The 21,091-nt window shown below is 41.3% G+C and overlaps 1 protein-coding gene across 1 annotated transcript; it reads right to left on the reverse strand.

Moving 5' to 3' along the window:
* Positions 1–13: 13 nt before the first annotated feature.
* On the reverse strand, positions 14–16,743 carry HEXB (hexosaminidase subunit beta). The gene is made up of 14 exons (XM_030467850.1): positions 16,344–16,743; positions 16,085–16,236; positions 13,603–13,668; positions 12,823–12,869; positions 12,495–12,605; positions 9,540–9,641; positions 8,084–8,213; positions 6,132–6,312; positions 5,025–5,111; positions 4,541–4,613; positions 3,724–3,898; positions 2,832–2,922; positions 2,511–2,615; positions 14–189 (listed from the first exon to the last, which is right to left on the reverse strand). The coding sequence occupies exons 1-14, from the start codon at positions 16,673–16,675 to the stop codon at positions 126–128; spliced, it is 1,716 nt and encodes a 571-aa protein (XP_030323710.1). The 5' UTR covers positions 16,676–16,743; the 3' UTR covers positions 14–125.
* Between the last annotated feature and the right edge of the window lie 4,348 nt (positions 16,744–21,091).

Consider the following 21,091-nt stretch of genomic DNA (forward strand, 5'->3'; position numbering starts at 1 on the left):
CAAAATGTTTCTTTGAAAATGCCAAATAGCTTTATTTTAAATCTAAGTTCAGGTACCAAACTGCATGCACATATATTCATATCCCCGAGGCACTTCAGGTTGGTGACCGTACGTCCCTTCAGCCACTACTCCCTTCTTGCTTCATGGGCACAGTATCCAGTAAACACAGGTTCAGCTGCTATGCCCCGGCTGTTAAAATAAAGTGCAACGTGTATGATTATAATCCATCACCAGATGGCTGTGTAGGCTGAAGAGAGAGATCCTGGCCCTCACTCTGGTATAACCTTTGTGTAGACAAGCCTGCTTCCAAGGAGTAACAGATGGCCGACTTAGGGAGTGAAAAGTGATCCCATTGTACACCCAATCGTACCTCTGCTAAGTTTGGTTCTGTTGTTCAGTCAGATGTAGCAGAAAACTAGGAAACAGGCTGAAAAACTCATATTCAGGAGCTAGTTGTCATGATGTTTTGCAAAATCTATTGTTTTTATTGAAATCATAATGTGAAAATATGAATCAGCTGATATTTGCACACTCCCCCCTTCCCCAATGCTTCCTTCATATGCAGCTCTATGTAATTTTTTTTTTTTTTGAGGAGCCAGTTTTAGTAAATGAGACTTTCTCCAGCTATATTAACATAAATTATTCTGTTCTCAGGTGGTCTTAAAGGCAAAAAAAAACCAGCTAACTCATGAAGATGCATCCCAATAGTTTCAGAGTTAAAAGTAGTATTAGTCAAATTTCTGCTTAGAGGATGTTGAAAAGCTACCTGTGTAAGTACTGCCACAGTGATGTGTAGGATGATACATTCATGTGTTTAATTGCACTTGCGAGATGCAATGGCAGAAACTGGTTAATGAAACAGCTCAGCTAAACTCTTGCCCCTAAGCAAGACTTTCCCTTCAAAAAAGGCAGGGTTGTTGTCTGGACTCTCCAATTTATGTCCACCTGTTTGCTTCTCTTCTTGCAATACTGTTTCACTGCAATTTAGACTGCTCTAGAGGAACATGACTTTTGATCTGAATAGAAGCTGCTGCTTTTGTAGTGCTGCTTCAACAGCAGCGGCTTCAGCCTTTAAGCACCAGAAGGTGGCTAAAGGAAGAAGTGTGCAACAAGGAGAGAGAATAAGTAGTCCTTAGCCTGCCCCTGCATTTTGCATCTCTCATTTGCACTACCAGAGCAGCTGAAGTTGTACTGATCAGTGCCCTGTACAGCAATACCAATGCAAGGATTAAGGGGTAAGATGGAGCTGTGCCAATAGTTAACCAGCTGCAGAAATAGCATGGATTAGTTGACCCTAATCCTAGAGGTACAGACACTGTACACTTCACTGTTCAGCATTATCAGTATTTTCTCTGACCCATCAAGAGATGCACCATCATGTTAAGTAATAAGAGACAATTTTTTTAAAGCCTAATAATCTTGTTTTTCATGTGCTAAATTCCTCTTAATGTATCTATGTTTCTCTTGATTAAGCACAATTTGCATGTAACTTTTCCTATACCATTATCTAAAAACCACCTTGAAATAAACCCAGCAAGTCAAAACTTTCTGGTCTTTCAGTAACTGTTGATTACAAGAGCTTGTTCATGCTGTAAGCTAAGTCAGTGATTCCAAAAGGTAATCATGCTGAGGCACCTACAGGAATATGAGCAGAGTGCTTGAGATTTGAGTGCTGACTGTAACTGCCATCTTACATTGTTTTCTAACAAGCTGATTTGTATCTACCTTGAAATACTTCAAGGATTTTCAATAAAGGATTTTTCATAAACTTTTCTGGAGAAATTAAATGGCATGTTACATTCCTGCTACAGTCCAACTTTGCAGTAGCATTCAGAAAAACCTGCAAGGCTCTGTGACTGTATACTTTTAAAAGAAGTGGAGACAAATTTGACTTCAGACCTGGAAATCACTCATTTCTACAACTGGATATATACAAAGATGAGTAACTTCTCTAGGTAGTTTTCAGTGAAGAACTGCAGAAAAGAGTATGTAACAAATTTACTTTGTTTACATTAACCATAAATAAAATTTAATTCCTCAAGGATTCCCTATCCATCCCTTTCAGTGTTTTTATAATGCCTGAAAAAATACCTCGTTTGAGTTCACCTCTCATGCAAACAGCTTCACCTTATTACCTGCTGCATGTCTTTAATTTTTACAATAAAAAAATAGGAAAAAAAACCTTTTTTAAGTCTGCATACTCCTCCCACATATCCTTGTATATCCTTTGTGTCTGGGACAGGTCAATCATGGTGTTTTTTCCTTTAGAGGAGTCACATAGTGTTCCAGTGTTTGAAGGAAGTTAATGAGTTCTGAACACGTTCGTTGCAAAACTGTCTAGAAATACTGTATTAACCTCTCTGCTCTTCTGAGGACACACAAACACACGGGGTAGCATTAGGCTACAAGCTCTCCTCCCTGCATTTACAGGCCAACAATTTAGGCCTACACTTGGAGTCCCTGGGCTATAAGGCATGGGAACCAACCTTTATGGCAGGTATTAACCTTACCGGAGCATGCGGCACCGATGATTTGTCAGCCTGTTGTAGGCATCCTGCAGGTTGGTCACATTCCTGCTGCTCCACAGTCTTTCCCCTACAGCACTTGCTCGAGGCCTGTAAAGATGTAATGAGGTTTAGAGTCTGTATAGTCTATAACCAAGGGTGGAGTTCAGTTTTTAACACCAGGTCTTAAACATCCAGAGGCATTAATTTTTATATCTGGCCAAGTTCAGTACAGAGCACAGTTCCCATTAACATATGGTCCTGATGGATTAATTAATGCTCCTTGCACCCGACCTTCTAAAATACAAAGATAAAAATAGTTTGTACCATAATCTTGGTGTGATGTTAGTTGCATCCACAAATTCTCCCCACAGGCAAGCTTCTCCACCTATTAAAAGTTTTTTCTGTTCTTCAGATCCTGAATTCAAAGCAGAGAGTTAGAATTTCTATCTGCCCAGAGGGCAGGCACACGTTAAAATTTAATTTTCCAATCCTCAGAGGGGATTGCTGTTCAGGTGTTTGCTTTATCATATAAAGTATTTATTCTAAGCACTGATTTAATATTGTGGTAGTTTTGTTACTGGATGTGAGAACCACCAGGCCATGTGCACAGACAATCCACTTCAGAAATCCGTTTCTCTGTCAGAAGAGATTTTAACTTTTATGCCAGCATTCTTTTGGTCCTGATTGTAATTGTTCATTCACTTCTACACAGTACATTCTTTGAAAAGCAACAGAAGTCAAGTGATCTCTGTAATCAACTCTGAGAGCTACCTTGCACAAAATAAAAGCCCTGGGTAACGCATGTTTCTCTTGGCTTCTGCCAGAGAAAGGGAACATCTTCTTCCAGAATCATCTACCCTCTAGAAGCTTGCTAATCTGAATTAAATGTCTGTTGACCTACAGTCATTTTGCCCAATGTTCTCCCTAATGCATGATGTCCACCTAGTCCAGCACCAATCCTGTCCCACACAAGCACCAGTGGCAAGATGATTGAGGAAGTCAACACTTTTTCCTGCCAGAAACTGAAGTTGCATTTTTTTAACTTGAGAATTTAAGAGTTCTGGCTGACATCCCATGCTTTGATTACAGTGTATCTGACTATAATGACTGCATGACCACTCTGTATGGGCTTATTCTTCTTATTCTTTTTATCTACACCTCACCGTGAACTAAAGACTTTCATGGACAGAACATGCATATCAAAAAAGTAGCAAACCAGGGAACTTAAGTGGCTCAACGCTGTAGTATTTCTTCCAGTCTTGCCCGTAACTAATGTAGTCCAAGTACCAAGGAGCTGCCAGGATAGCAGTGAATCCAGCTCCAGTGACACTGCTCAGTTCATGAACATAGTTGTTTCCCATCCACACTTCAACTACAGTGTCTGGTTTCAGCTAAAACAGGGAAAAACAAAACCCAAAAAACCATTAAAGACAATATTAATTAAAGTTATCAGGAAAAACAACAATGGATTTCAAAACTGGGAGGGTGGTATTTTGTTTTGAAGAGGTACTGTCTGGAGGCTACCTTTTGCTGTCTTTTTCCCCACTTGTCTAAAGCTGATTAGATCTCTGCTGGTTTTGGGAAATAAAGGCAGAGTTCACACTAGACTGAACTCTAGGTCACACTATGGCTAATGCCCTAAGAGTGTTGCTACATATACCAGTTATGTGACCAACTATGAAACACTGAGCACCTGGTGTACTGACACACAGTCATGAGGAAAAAAAATCTGGAAAGTCATAGAAATTTCCTACCCTTTACTCTGATGCTCTAAACCTATTATATTTTATTATATTATCTGTGTTCAGCTTTAGAAAGCACTTCACTGCTGGTGTTACTGCTCCACTTACTTTGCGTTTTCAACAGATGATAATTTCAAGACAGGCCTCACACCTGGGGAGACCTACTAAAGTCAGCAGATTTGTTTTAAATGATGAGACACAAAAGTAACTACTAAACTCAGCTCTGCTCTGGAAGCCTCCCACAATATTATGCTGTTATGCAATAGTACCTTATTTATTTTCCTATCTTACCTGCGCTTTGTTATCAAACACTTCCTGCCAGACCATATATCGTTTGTTATAGGAGGAAACAATGTCCAGAATCCTAGAATTTAGAAAAGAGATTATGTTTGTGAATGTCAATGGATCACAGGAAGCATCGACATCTTCTACCCTAAGGCACATTGAGCCTTCCCCAGCACTGCATAGGAGACCAAGGAAAACCAGGTTTTCCTAGGTTTGGCCTTCAGTGCTCTCCCATGTATAAGGAGATGTGTATGTGTTTCTGCAGTAACACAAACTGATTTTCAGAATTACCAGCAGGTAGCTTCATACAGGTGTCTAAATCCATGTTATTGAAGGACAAAAGAAATAAAACTAAGTAGCTAGTGTCCAGTACATGGCAATTTTTGAAAACAATACAGGCTAATCAAAATAAGCTTCAGTGTCTGCACCTCAACACCAGCCTCAGAGAGTGGCTGTGAAAAGCTGAGTAAGAATTAAAGAACCAACATACTTCTGAATATAGTAAGACTCCAGCTTAGCATAGTCAAAGCCAAATCCTCGCTTCTTCATGAACTTTTTCACTTCTGGGTTGGATTTCCTTAAATAACAACAACAAAGTAAGTTAAAAAACCTGTTTTCGTTAGTTTGTTTGTTTGTTTTAAACCATTTCCACCTATGCACAAGCACACTGATAGCCTGGAAAGCACAAGAGAGCAGAAGCAGAAGGCTAACATGATTCCAGTATTTCAAAGCAGTTTCATCCTGACTTGAAATCAAGCCAGTAGTCCTACTTCTCTGGTAGACCTAACAGAGTCCTGTTCTGAAGCACTCTCTGGCAGGATGCCTCTAAGAGCTCTGGGGTTCCTGACTTCTCTGGGACTTTGTGGAAAGCTTCCAGGTGGTCTGGAAACTGAGCAGCCATAGTACCATGGAATCTATGGGAGTGACCTCAAGAATTTGGGAAAACATCCCTAAATGAAACTTTTGTGATAAAACATGTCAGAAATTTTCTTTATTTTTAAAAATTAAAAGCATGTCCTGAGTGTTCAGATTTGATGTTTTAACAGAACACACAAGTACTAGCTACACCAATTTGAATACTCATCCAACTAGATCTGCTCCAAGTTCCGTATTACTAGTTTCTCCATCAGAGAGACTCCAAAATATTCAACACCCACAGCCAATTGAAGAACTCTGTTAATACATCAATGCTTTAAATATAAGCACACAAGAGTCAGTACTGTAATACTTAATGTTAGCATATTTTCTGGAAGGTAGAAATCAATGGAAAGAACTGCTTTTCCATTAACACGCAACATTTTAATGATAATTATTTTATATACCATTTTCCCACCACACTAGTTCTCCTTCCTGCCAGTTTAATTTTCATAAAGAAGTTGAACATTTGTGAAACTACTAGTCACAGCAAAATTCTGCACACCATCACTTGCTTGTTGAGGGATCACAAATGCTCTGCCCATAAATAGATAGAAAAGTAGGAAGAGAAGTCTTTGGGTTAAGCAGTGAAAGATGTCTCAAGCAACTGAGTTCTGTAATTGATATGTTTAGGCAAGTTTAAGAGGCACTAGATATTTATTTTTTTGAACTGTCATCATACCAACAATTAAAGTCCACTTCATCTCCTCCCAAATGAATGTATGCATCTGGAAATACACTGCTGATCTCTTTGAAGAATTTAGTCATGAAGTCATAAGTTGTATTCAAAATGGGATTTACAGGTCCAAAGGACCCAGTTGGCTGTTCTCCATTGTAACAGGGGGTGAGAAGATCTTTTTTACCTAATAGAAACAGTTAATAGAGGATATTCAGTTCCACGTTGGCATGCTAACTTTGCTAGCAGGAAGAGGCAGTTACACATATTTAGAAGTCTAATATTTGAATTAAGTGCTTATGTAATCTAAGTATAACCAAATAGAGGTAGGATGAAGTAAAACAACTTGCCCAAGGTTGAAGAAATCTCTAGCTGGAAGTCAGGACTCTGACTTTTAGATTTGCAATTTATTACACGCTAATTTAAGGAACATGTGACCATACCTGGAAAACAGGTTTTTGTGACTTCTTGAACAAAAAAGCCTTAATTGATTTAGAAAGAAAGCTAAATACAATGACTGTGCTTCAGAAGCCTCTTTTCTCTTGTTATTATTCTTTTTACCACCTAGACAGGTACATAGCTACATAGCTCAAGGTAGATGCCCTGCATCAGTCTGTAAGGAATTAACCTCTACACAAGAAAGGAAAGCTAGACAGACATCAAAGCTATGCATGGGTTTTAGATTCAAGTTATTTGAAGCAGCATGATATCCAGAATATCAGAACAGAAAAACTGTTATATGTAGGCCAGGGATTCCTAAATTCAGTTTATTTGGTGAACTGCAGTTGCAGCAGCAGCACCCTCCTGGCTGTGTGTTTCCTTCTTGAGCACATTTCCCCTAAACAGCCCAAGAGTGCTAGATTGCTTCAACTACCCAACTACCCTCCCTCCTCATGCTCCTTAAGACTCCTCTCTAATACCTTGAATTGGGGTGCAAACAAAGCCTAACTACCCAGGTTCATAGTCAAAGCCAGGACTGGCTCCTATGCCTGATTAAAAAAAAAATAAATCTATTTTACAAGAAGCTATCAGAAACAAATGATTTTTCTCCTTTTTGCTCCTGGAGCTGAACCTTGCTCTTAATGAGAATGTAGACCACCACAATTATCACTGGAGAAGCCACTGTTTCTTATGAGTGCTCCTTAACAGAAAACACCACATGAGACTAAGGAGTCAAGAAAGAGTGCCTCACAAATTTAGGTTTTGCCTGGTTCCTTTTCCCCTCATTTTAAGTTTGTGAGGAAGAGCCTGAAGCATCTTCCAACACCTCCACAGGATGAGCATAAAATAAGCCCCATGGCTACAGCTCAGCTATGAAGTGCCAGAAAAATCTTTACTTTTTTAATTTTGCCCAAAACCATCCTAGGTTTATTACAGTGAAACTGAAGTCAGTGCAACTTGAATTAAGATACAAGGTTCCCTGTACTCTCTGTACTTTGTCTCCTGAGTTCATGTAAACGCCACCACTCACAAGACTCAAGCATTCTCTGTTAATGCAAGCATTGCTCTGAAACCCAAGAGACAAGAGAGTGAAGTTGCAGCAAACTTTGCTGCGTTTTGTACACTGGCAGATTATCACTTTACTACTAATAGAAACATCAACCACTTTGAAAGAATCTTTCCAAAGCAGAAATCTCTACTCTAGAGAGAGCAGCTCACTGTTTCTAGCCAATGCCTTATTACTCCAGTAATCCAGGATTACTGGATGAGGGAATGACCTGAGACAGACAGAATGTATCTGTGCCTTATCCTACATTCCCACCATGGGAAATGTCAGCTCTCTCCATTTACTTCAGTTCCTCTAACTCGTAAAGGTCATCACCAACACTGAGTCTGCCCCTTGCTTACCCCTCATTGAGGGTCTTTCAAAGCATTTTACAGGCTGCTTTTTAACAAGTTAATCTGCTTGCTACACTCTACTTACCACAATATTTTAGATAATATTTTCTTGGACATACCTTTTCCCCAAGACTGCGTGTGTCCCGGGGTATCAAACTCAGGGATAACTCTGATGCCTCTCAGCCGGGCATACTCAATCACCAGATGGACATCAGTAGGAGTATAGACGTGGTTATAGGAGTATGCTCCCTGGAAAGTATTCATATTTAGAGAAGGTTACAAAGCAGCTCACAACACTGGGATTAAAGTGTTAAAATTTAGACTGGAGAGCAGTTTTACAAGCTGGCCTTTTCTGACATGTGCAATGGCATTGGCAGAACATTTCAGCTGATTAATGGGAAAAAAACCCCAAACCATAAAAACCCTGATAAAAATTAACCCCTTTTTCCACACCATGACAAATCTCCTGAGGAGACCATCCTTCCCTCTTTAGCTGTCAGTTTCTGAAGAAAACAGAAAAGCTAGTTTCTACATCAGAATGTATCTGATTCTTGCAAGATATATTTTTCAATTATGTAGTACACAGGCAAGTTTAGTTATCCCCTCCATCTCTGCATCATTAGTTCTGAAATATAGAGCCCTTGTTACATGACATGTAAGACTAATGGAAAAATTCTGCCAATCAGAAAGAATGGTGTCTTCTTCCAACACTTCTGCCTGTTGGTTTTGGTACAATGCTCAACTTAGCATCAGGGCAGGTTTGTTTTCTAACACCAACTCTAAGCATTATTCCACTCCCACACAGCCAACAAATGTGAAAAATGACCCAGACCTTTACAGTCTGGTGAAACAGATGCTTGCCAAAAAGCCAAATTATGCAAGAAAAGCATCCTGACTCCTTATGATTAATAGTGCCTTAGGCGTCCATTTATCTGGAAATGATTTGCACAGTCAAGTTACTCAAAAAAGACAATGGTAAGCAAGAAGCCTTTCAGAAAGAAAGCTATTGAAAGCCATGTCCCTCTCTCCAGCTGTCAGTTAGCAATAGGACAGAGCTCCACAGCCATTACTAGGAAAAACAATATGACTGCAACATCTGAAATCTACAATTTCTGAGCTATAAAATTCTTCATGGAATTTGTGAAACCACTGCCTACATGATTTTCATGACTGTCAGATTCTAATAAAAACTTTAAAACAGAATCACAGACTTCATGCTTAGTCTAATTAATCATTCATTTGGCTACTACTGCATCATGACTGAGCAAGAACCCCATGATGGCTTTCACTAATTAGCAATATCTTCTGTGAATCAGAAAATAAGGAGATACATTGCACTGTATTCGTTTTAGAAAACAACCTCTCGCTTTTAGACTTCCTACAGACATACTGTGCTGTGTACAGTTAACTCAGGTAGGATCCTAGATGTGGACTTGCTGGTTTTCTTATACTGTTTCACAATCAGCCAAGGCAGCTGTATTCACCTATTGGTAGGCTCTGCATTTTAGTTTTGTGAAATAGGTGCCAGATATCTTCCCAGACAGTCTCATCACACCTCCAGTGATGTTTACTCACCTTGTCACTTAATTCAGGGAAATAAATGCTCTGGTAAGGGAACGACTGATCATCTACTATGTGCCAGTGGAGAACATTGAACTTGTTAAAAGCCATGGCATCCTGTAAATTAATAATGTAAGTCAAGTTAAAATAAAGTCAAGCACTTCAGAGTCTTGCAGCAACCCTATGAAAAACATGTGGTCTGGTCCCAGCATAACCTGCATGCCTAAAGCAATAATAATAACAACAATAATAACAATGATACTAATATTAAAAAAAAAAACAACAAACCCCAAAAACCCACAACAAAGAAAAAGCATGCCATACTCCACCAAACCCTATAAACACATATGGAAATGCGCCAGACTGTTTATACTACTGCACCACTCCTCTGACATATATTTGCCCCACTCCTGTCAACAAGCTCTTGATCTAAACATGCTATAGTGACTGGCAGAAGGAGAATTGCTATAAAGGCTTATGAATTTCTTCACTTTCAAAACCTACCTGGGTAATTCTCTGTGCATGGACAGCTATTTTAGCTTACAGTAAGGCTTATGCTTTTCTATTGAGATACTAGGGATTCAAAAGCTAAACCGCATGAGAGAATCCATTTCAAAAGCATGCAAAATAAACCACACATTTTCTCCACAGAGGATAGCACTCCCCTTGTGTTTTCAGTCATTGCAGTATCAGTACTTCCCTTTTTTTGGACTTGAAGATAATCAAAATAACTGTTAACACAATTATTTTAGAATTATCACAGAATCACCTGGGTTGGAAAGGACCTCTGAGATCATCAAGTCCAACCCTTAATCCATCACCACTGTGGTTACCAGACCATGGCACTGAGTGCCACATCAGTTTCTTCTTAAAAAACTCCAGGGATGAAGAATCCACCACCTCCCTGGGCAGCCCATTCCAATGCCTGATCACCCTCTCTGTAAATAATTTTTTCCTAACATCCAACCTAACCTGCCTTGGCACAGCTTAAGTCCATGCCCTCTTGTCCTACTGGTAGCTACTTGGGAGAAGAGACCGACCCCCCCCCCTGGCTCCCACCTCCTTTCAGGGAGTTGTAGAGAGTGATGAGGTCTCCCCTGAGCCTCCTCTTCTCCAGACTGAACACCCCCAGCTCACTCAGCCCTTCCTCACAGGACTCATGCTGGATCCCTTCACAGCCTCCTGGCTCTTCCCTGGAATGGAATTATGACTCCAGACCAACAGTTACACACATACCCTGAGTTATGCAAGTTTTTTAGAGTCACTACAAGTGCTGTGTGTTGTGAGCAGATGGAGTGTTGCCTACACGTAACTGAGTAATTGCACCAGAGTTGTGTCCAATCCCTTGTCACAACACAATTATTTCTGTGCCCCCCCTTTCTTTTTCCACTAAGCTGTGTGTTTAAAGAAGTGACAAAATCTCTTCAGCAACTCCCACCAAATCCAAAACAAAACTTATACCTCATCCATTCCCCAACATTATTTCATTTGTTTTATTAGACAGGAGAAGTATCATTACCACATCATTATGCATTTGTATCAGATAACAACTTTCCACGAACTGTGTATCTGGAAAATTACTGCCTTCTGACCTCCTCCTGAAGGACAATGTCCTTCCTGGCAATACAGTACAGAAACTGAACACATTAAACATACTTGAACTTGATGCTCCCTTAAGCATCTGATTACCATTTGTCACTGAAAGGACTACTGTGGCTTTTTATTAGGTTAGCCTTGACTCAAGCAGGCACAAAGGTGGGAGGAAAAGTACACTTGTTCTTAAACTAGCAAAAAGGTTTAAAATGTAGCTCTGGGAAAGCATTAGAGGGACAGACATATCAAGAACAGAACAGCAGCACTTCCAGAAAAACAAAAATGGTTAGAAACGCAAGTCTCAAAAGTCAAGTTACTCTTTGTTTCTTTCAAGAAAGACAACAAGTCTTCACACAAGTAAATACTTGAGTCTTTGAAGCACCTGCAGTTACCACTAAGACTCTACCACAAACCCTGCCTGCTGACCAGGGACTGACCTTGAAGGTAAATAAGTCATAAAGAGCTATGGAGGGGTGAGTTCTGAGCACAGTCTAAGGAAGCAAATGGAAATGACGACTGATTTTGCCTGCACTCTCTTCCTGCCCCTCTTAAGCTTGCTTCACAAAATTCTGCAAAATGGAAAGGAAATGTCTAATAATATTTCATCTTAGGAAAAAAAGGGAAGACAGGAAACTCTGTATTCCTTCGGAGCCTCCCCCATTTCAAATCACCAAATAAGCCCTGCTACAAGCATTTCAAAAGAAAAGGGAAGCATTAAACAGGAAAAGCGAGCTTTACAGAAATTAATCACCTTACCATTGAGGTGGAAGTATATAATTCTTAGATTTAGCTTTTTGGAGAATGATTTGTTTGGGTTTTTGACTGTTGTTTTGGTTTTGTTTGGGTTTTTTTGGGTATTGTTTTTTTTTTAGTTTTTGAAGGGATGTGATGAAGGTAATCTGTAGCTTCCAATGAAAAATTCCAGTTTCCCTGCTTGCTCTGTACAGCTTAATTAATGGCTTGCTCTTAGCAGCCTAGAAAAAGACTACCAAAGCCTAGTTGCTGAAAAGACCTGAATTTTCCTGCAACCACTGTCCCTGAGGCCAGGATTTGCAAGATTTGTTACCTGGTGATGTCAGGATCTCAAAGCATTTTTCCAAGAAATAGACAAGCAGGTTTAGAGAACAAAACACACAAAAACTAAAGCACTATAAATCCCAGCCTCCTTTACAGATTCACTGATCACGGTGTCTACCCACGCAGCTCATCTCCGGTGTATGTTCTGACCTTCACTGTGCAAAGTTCACTCTGTCCTTTTAGAAGCCAGACACAGGAGACTGGTTCTCCTTTCATACCAGCTCCAGTTGAATCCTACTTCAGGGTAAAACACAATAAAAGATAGCCTTCACAGTTAATGACATGAAACCACCCACTTACCAGATTTGTAAGGATAGATTTCAATGGTAAATAATGCCTTGAAGTGTCCAGTAAGATTCCTCTATGAGCAAATCTTGGGAAGTCATCAATTTCAGATGCATTGATATGAAACTATGAGAACGAGAATAAAAAATTAGAATTGCCATTTTATATTAATAATTTCGAACAGGTAATACTTGATATTCATTTTGTTAACAGCTTTCCAAGGATCATTTCCTGAAAAAATACCTAATGAAAGTAGTAAATCTGCAATTTCTAGAAGAGCACCTAATCAAGAATGTGGGTGTCTGTAATCAGGACTGTAGTTTTAGTTCAAAGCTATACTTACCCTCCCATAGTCATCTTCATGAACCAACTGGCTGAAGGTTTCCAGACCTGGAAAAAACAATCCGAGAAAAGGATCTGGAGTACAATCCAGTATTTATCCATAAAGTTTTAGTTAAAAGCAGGACTATAAGGACTATAGGCATTCATATAACTAGAAAGAATGCTTTGTAGCTCAGTTTCTCTTTAGTGCAGTTTTTGCAATTGCTTAAGAATCAAAGTTAAAGAAATTAATGACTGAATTACTAAAACTCTCAATTATATACAAATACTGAGCATTAGCACTACAGCTCAGCTGTTTGAAATTAATCCTTAATAGTATGGAAGTTACTGAGAGTAAGGTAGGAATTTCTGGTGTTGTCATGAATCTATTCCTGCCCTGTCTGGAAATAGTGAAGTTTCTAATTCAGTATAAAAAATCTGCTAATTTAGACTAATATTCCAGCAAGAAGACAATTCAGCATTATGGTCTTCTTGGTGATGTTGCATGTTGCAGTCAGAGAATAACTTGTTCATACTGTGGATCAAAGAGCTGTTTAGCATCCAGGATCTGGTATGCTTGGCTGATTTCAGGAACAGCAAGAATGTACTAACAATACCTTGCTGGATCCAAGATGCTGAACATCTGGACTGAGGGGCGGACCAACACACACCTAGGTATCCTTCTGGCCTCAGTGCCCAAGCTTACTTCACATAAAGTAATGAGCTCAGTGGTCAGCTCTTAGTCTCATGTGCAGTTTGTATAAGCCTAGAACAAGTAACTATAGGAAAAGTACCTGCTTACCTCTTAAAGCACCCCATACCTCATCTGCTTTCAATATAGCAACAGGCTCAGTTACAGTTAAATGATCTAAAGAAAAGAAAAATTCATCAAGAAAGCACAGACAGACAGGACTATACTACCAGGCATTAATGAGGTTCTTCAACTGTCACATCTCCTTCTGTTTTCTGAATTTTAACCAATGCTGCTTCTAATGGTAATACCATGCAATCATTCCTTCATATGATCCTGAAATAATGGAAGCTGCTAGTTGGATAATCAAAAGTTAACCAGTAAGATGATAAAACAAATACTGTACTTCATAATGCCAGTGTTAAATATTGCACATGGGCCAGAATTCCAGTCCAGTTGAACCCAGATGATTTAAAACATACAAGATTGTATTTTTCATTTAAGATACAGGTGAAGTTTACTTCTCCCTTTACCTTCCAGTTACATAGATGATGCTTACATACTTTTTTAGAGATTTAGCTTGTCAAATAATATTGTCATAAAGGTATAATTACAAAGGGAAAAAAATAACAATAATTGAATCAAAGAATCATGTGGGCTGGAAGACTGGTATAATAATAATAATAATAATGATAAAACATCAAATCTATAATAAACTGACCGGTCACACATTTCAAGCTGCAAAATAAAAATCAGAGGGGTAAACTGTTGTACAATGATTCATTTGGTCTGCATCAATATGAAAGACCAATTTGTTCTAAGTTACAGAGTTCAAACATTTATCTAAACTATCAAAGAAAAACTGTTCAGGGACATGAAGAAAGTATTTTAATGTAAAGCCGTATGACTGCATAAACTTGAAGTTCCTGGTAAGAAAAAGAACTTAGGGGACTACTGTAATCTCCATGGGTCATTCAGAGGTAAACTGTGGTTCAGTCAGGGATTTACTTTCAAGACAGGAGTCTTCTTCTAAACATGTATCGAAGCTTAAATGAACACAGAACAAGTTTTATAGGGTTATCTGTAAGCTTTCACACAGTCAGGCAAGAAGCCAGTGAGAAAGAACTTGTACTTTGCTTACATATCCAAGACTCATGTTATAGGATAGTCCTTGACTGATCTATAATGTTCTGCTAAGAAAAGGAGTCAAACTGCTCAGTCTAGCAAATGACCAACAACTGTGTATTTTAGCATTTGTTCCCTGAACAAGGTATCCCATTAAAGGCAGAAAAATCAAAATGCTGCTGAAATACAGAGAGGTCAGCTTACTTCATTAAGAAAACTCCATGTTATTTGTAACTGCAAACTACTTCGACTACAGCAGAAGGGAAAACTGACTGTCCTGAAGACTGCACACTAAAAATCACATGATCTGACAGATTCCCTGACAGAAGAAAAGATCTGGTTTTGGTTAAAACCTGAAGTTCCCAGAACAGTTCAAAGTTTATCCAGTTGTAAAGCAGGGTAATAACCTGACTGTGGGAGAACCATTTGCAATTTTGCTACTGTACCTCATTTGCATTGAAATATATGATACAATTGCACACAAAAATTGCACTACTAGACTAAATGTGCCAAAAAGGACTGAGTAAATTTAAAAATTCTATTACTAGTCAGGTGGAATTAATCCTGCTGCAGATGTATGCCCCAAGATTAAAAGGATCTTCTTCTAAGGATCTGCATCCTGGACACCAAACAACAACCTTGCCTAGTACAGAAGTTTGTCTCTAGACAGAACTAGATCAATTGAATTAATTTGTTAGATTGTGTGCTAACCCAGACAGACAAGAAGCAATACTATCAACTCATCCTTATGAGTATTAAGAAACTTCTCTGTTGATGAAGACTTGATTTTACAGTAGTTCTCCATTCTGGACTTCAGTCATAGACCTACAGAAGTATAACAGAACAAATCCAATATGATCATCATTTTTCTAAACCCTGTCTTATACCTACTGATAGAAAAAGAGTAGATTTATGACATTGCAAGATGAATAGTTCAATGAACAGTTCCTGGTTTTCCTGGAAGAATAGGAATACCATGAAGCCAGTGGAGGCAGCTTTGATTTAAATGCAGTTATGTCTAAGGAAAACTGGGGAACAAGCAAAGCCACCCTTCACTCAGTACCCTGCAGGGAAAGAAAGGCTGATCTCTTGCTATGCATAGCTCTGCCATACATAATCGGGTACAGGGTGTTTCAACGCCTCTGATTCTTAATGACAGTTACTAGAAGGGATAACAGCAGGTAAAAGAGCTGAATGAACTGCGGGAATCATAGGCTATGCTTCATGATTCACTGTGGGCCGGCACTTCTCACAGCACTAAGAGCAAGAATTATCTTCTGGTTGACACTCTTGTGAAATGTTCTCGAGCACCTCAGTAAGCCTATGAATTCCTGTTCCTTAAAAAAAAATAAAAAAATAAAAAAATCAGCTGGCTTTAAACTGGACACTTGACTGGGCAAGGAGCGCTAGCGATGTGTGCAAGCTGCGGGACGAGAGGAAGGCAGGAGCAGCCGTGTGCGGTACTCACAGGCCTCGCTGGAGCCGAGGTGCGGGTAGCTCTGGCAGCCGGGATCCGCCGACTCGATCACCACCTGCAGCTGCGACAGCTCGGCCCGGAGTCCGGGCGGCCTGCGACTCCACTCCCGCCGCCGGGACTGTCCGAACGTGTACTCGTAGTACCTGCCAGGGAAGCACAGACGCCGGCGGGGCCCTCATTTAACGGCTGCTGCTGCCGCCGCCGCCACCCGCAGCGTCCCCCCCGCCGCCCCGGCCCTGCCGTCCTTCACCTGCGGAAGGCGTCCTGCAGCAGCCCGCAGTCCGGCCCCGCCGCGGAGCCGGCGCCGTGCACCAGCTGGAAGCGGCCGGGGACAAGCTGCAGCTGGCGGCGGGACGTGTGGACCCACTGCGGCAGGGGCCACAGCGAGTTCTCGGGGACGGGTTGAGAGTCCAGCTCTCGGTCGTCCAGCTCTCGGTCGGCCGGCTCCCATTCGGCCGGCTCCCATTCGGCCGGCTTCGGTTCGGTTCGCGGGGCACCGTGGCGCAGGCTGGTGCTCACCAGCACGGCGGGCACGAGGATCAGCCCCACCAGCAGTCCTACGAATCCCATGGCTCTCACCATGGCGCTGCGGTTCTGCCGGCCCGCGACAGCCCGCTCGAAAGGCAGCTCAGCCCCCGCCCCGCCCCGCCATCGCTGGGCGGGCCTCGGGGCCACGCCTCAGAGCCCGCTCGCCTGAGACATCGAGTCCTCAGCGGCCCCTGGCGGCCTCGCTACGGCCCCGCTGCTGCCCGGAGCGGGAGGGGCCTGGGAAGGGACAGGGACAGAAGGAGGGAGGCTCAGGAAGGTTCCCTGGAGGGCTGGTCCCCTCAGCGCGGAAGGGCCGCTTCGCCAACCCCGGAGGTGTCTCGCCCCGCTCCTTGCCACCGGGCGCTGCTGTTCCTGACATCGGTGGCAAGAGGGCGTTGGTTGGTGGGAAGCGTTGAACGGTTCCGGTTCTGTGGGGTAGAGGGAAATTCCCGTCTGTGGAGGGAAGGTATCGCAACTCGTGCTGCTACGAAACAGTATCAGTGTTAGCGAAAAGATTACTTTTCAAGAGAGTTTCTGCAGACCGCGTTACCAGCTATGTTGTGAATAAGCGGAAGTCTGAGTTGCAGTGAAATATATTTCAACTTTTAACCAAACAAACTGGGTTTTGGTTTTTTTTGACAGATACCAGTGCAAAGGACAGATCCCAGTCCACAGGGGGTCACGAAGATGATCAGAGGGCTGGAGCACCTTTTCTATGAAGACAGGCTGAGAGAGTTGGGGTTGCTCAGCCTGGAGAGACCTTATAGTGGCTTTCCAGCACCAGAAGGGTGCCTACAGGAAAGCTGGGTAGGGACTTTTTAGAAGGGAATACAGTGATAGGACAAGGAGCAGTGGCTTTAAACTAGGAGACATTTAGGTTAGATATTAGGAGGAAATTCCTTACTTTGAGGGTGGTGAGACACTGGCACAGGTTGACCAGGGGGGCTGTGGCAGCCTCATCCCTGGAAGTGTTCAGTACCAGGTTGGAAAGAGCTTTGAGCAACCTGATCTACTGGGAGATGTCCCTTCCAAGGCAGGTGGAGTGGAACTAGATGATCTTCAAGGTCTCTTCCAACCCAAAGCATTCTATGATTCTGTGGCATATCAAGCTTTTGAAACCTGGAAGTCAGAGTGGGAGGAAATTAGGCTCTTCACTACCTCGAATTGTATGGTTACTGTAAACAGTGAAGTGTCATGGGCAATGCACTAGCTAAAGCAACGAGGGAGCTGACACATGCTGTCATTGCAGTGCAGTTTAAAATCTGATCAGGCTTTGCTTCCTTGGCCATCTGCATGTGTGCAAGCTTAACTCTGGTCACATGCACTGGGTTATGAAATAGACTTTCAAAACTCAACACCCCCCCCCACCCCAAAAAAAAAAAAAAAAAAAAAAAAAAAAGAATAACAGTGGCTTCACAACAAATGTTTGCAAAGAACACAGATGTCTAGCTGTATACTTCCAAAGAAGCAGACCCTTGCTCCTTCAGTAGCAGTTGTCTGCCTCTTTTTGCCTTGTTGCTTTGCAGGTTTGAAGGAGAGGCTCTTACTGCTTCTAGGGAGGTTCTCTGAGAAGTCTGGTACCTCATGCTCTTGGTGAATCTTGGTGGGTCTGGGCTGCACAGTTTAAGGGAAGGGGAGTCCTGGCTGCCAGGTGTGCCCAGGGCTGCTTCTGTTCAAGCCATAACACTCAGCAGGTCCAGGGAGCTGATCTAATCTTCCTCCAAAAAAAGTGATGAAACACTGAAAAGATGGTGAATAAAGTCAGGATGAGGGAAAGCTGCAGCTACAGCAGGGATGTTGAGGCTGTGAATTGCAACTGAGGGGGATGTATCAAGACATCCTGGTTTTGTCATTTGCTGTGCCTATCCATGCAATTGGAGCGTGAAGGATGAAAAAAAACCCAACATGATGCATATAGCTGAGCTTGACTTGTACACAGAATTGTACAAATTCTTTCACACACACATTCCTGTGTTAAATAGGAGGAAAAAAAAAGCAAAAAAAAAAAGCAGTTTTCAACGTTATGGAATCTCAGATATTCATCTTGCTAATCAAAATGTTGGAATAGGCCTGGACAGCAATATCTTTTGTAGGAGCAAGTGTTAAAGGTGGCTCTCAGTTATTCCAGTTCTGCTCTAACATCAGTCACTTCAGAGTGACTAGGAATCACTCAGCAGCGTCTCCAGCTGTCAAAGACATTTAGTCTATAAAGAGATAGCTCTCTGCAGTTGACTCGTCTTACTTGAGAAATAACTCAGCAGCAGAGAGGAAATAGTGACTTACCACCAAATAATATTTTGTGGCCACCCTAGTCTAGCCAACAGATGGGGAATTTACATCCCAGTAAACTAGGGTGTCAGTTGACACCAAACTGGGAATTCCACACTGGTGTCCCTTGCAGACATTTTTAGAGTATGTTAAAGGCCTTTCCATTAATTTCTGAAAGAAATCTATCACAGCAAGGAGTGTGACTTTCCCATTATTGGGAAACCAGGTGATATTTTACTTGCTGCATTTCCAGGCTAAGCTAAATTCTGAAATTAACTGAAACTGACTTAAATTACAAGTAAATGTTTTCACCGTGGTTGTAAGCAGTTCAGCTGTTCCACTATGTGAGTAATGGAACATATCCTTTAATTAAGAGCACTACGTGTCCTTTGCACATGAGCCTGAATCTTTGTATAAAATAGCTTACTCTAGGTAAATAGTATAGGCTACCTCTGCTGAAGGGCTTGTCTACTTTTGTTGTGAAGGACTGGTTAAAGTAAGATGATAATTTCTTACTAGAAGTAGCTGCTCACACTATTATTTTCCTATAGGGAAATGGACAAAAATTTTGCAGTTGGAAATAGAATAAACATCTAGCAGGGAGTAACTTGGTGCCCTGTAAATTCCTAACCTAGTTTATACATGATCTTCTGTATGGTGGTTGTCTATCCAGCTTTTTCCAGAAGTATCTTTTCTTCTGTCCTGTCCACCTTGTACAGATTTATTTTTAAGGACATCCTTTATATACCAGGGGTATCCAGGCACCTGTTAGATCTAGAAGGTTGGTACTGCTGACAGCCTAGAAACCCTGTATGCAACCACAGACTGGCTTGAATTATGAACTTGGGACCAACTGACTTCAAGTGTGTTTTTTGGCTGAGGAAAATTTTAAAATGGAAGAAGATCATACAGGAGCTGTGTGTGAGCTACACAGTGGGAATGCCTCTACTGATGTTGACACACATAACTAATTAGGGATGAGAAATAACCAAAACAGGATGCTTAACTGATGTAACTTGAAGAAAACTCACAGGCCAAAACTGCTTCAAACAATAGCAAGGGCAGTTTGTGAATGGATGGATGCAAATACCAGACACATGATGAGTGTAAGTATGTGAACCAGCCGGAAAGTAAACTGTGGACAAAGCATATATAGTACACACAAATTATTTTGTAAAGGGAATTGTGGTTTAGGCTGCCAGCCTCACTGTGTGTTATTGTCTGCTTAGTGTGTCAGTGTTTGTTGTGTTGCTTTAATACAAGAAAATCTGAATGATTCTGGTACTGAGATGAGCCTGTGGCTTCAGTAGTGAAGCCTATAGAAGGTGCAAAAAACGTGTTAGGAGAAACCACCAGCATATGCTAGCTGCAGAAATGTTCTCTTCTACTCACTGGCTATAGAAGTTCTCATGGTCCTTTATTGATTTATCATTTTGCTTCACAGCTGTCTGGGAGTTCTGAGGTCTGGGTTGGTGCTAACTGTGTTTGCGGCCTTCAGACTGATAAAGTCTCCTTTTCTGGTGGAGAACTCCTGCTGCCAACTAGATTGCTCTGGGTTCTTTATTTTCATCAGCTCTGGTTCTTCAGTCTGCACCAATTGCAATGAGACATCCAAAGCAGGGAAAGGCTGAAGTGAATAAGGGCTCTTGTGCAGTCTGTGCTGGGTAATGATTTGTGCCTCATCACTAGCTGCTGCTTTTTCAGATCAGTCCATCACTGCACACACGGTTTGGCAAAGTAGAACATGGTACAGCTGTCCTGGATTGGAACTGAGGTATTTAGCAGATGAGTCACTATTTTGAGCATGTAGAAATAAGGACTATTCAAGCAGAAGGAGAATTTCTTGTGCTTCCAGGACCACTTACCTGAAGATCCCCAGATCTTTTACAACTACAGTCCAAACACCTTAGTGTTTGCCCTTCCCCTAAACAAAGTTGTCCTTAAAAATAGCACCAGTTCTTGACTTCTGAGCAGGCTCCATCAGAATTGTCCACTATAGCATCCATCCTGTTTTCTGTCTGGCTTTCTGAAATTACATTATCTCTGCCATGGAACTATGTGCTATTAAAAGGTCTTTTAGTGCAAAACTTCTGATCATGTTAGAACTTCTTTGTACACATACAGAGTACAATTCAGATGAGGAGAAGGGACTTAGAGGGAATCACTAGTTTGTGCAAGATAGCTATGATAATAGTGGAAGAC

Source organism: Calypte anna, chromosome Z, assembly GCF_003957555.1.
Source record: "Calypte anna isolate BGI_N300 chromosome Z, bCalAnn1_v1.p, whole genome shotgun sequence".
Lineage (NCBI taxonomy): Eukaryota > Metazoa > Chordata > Aves > Apodiformes > Trochilidae > Calypte > Calypte anna.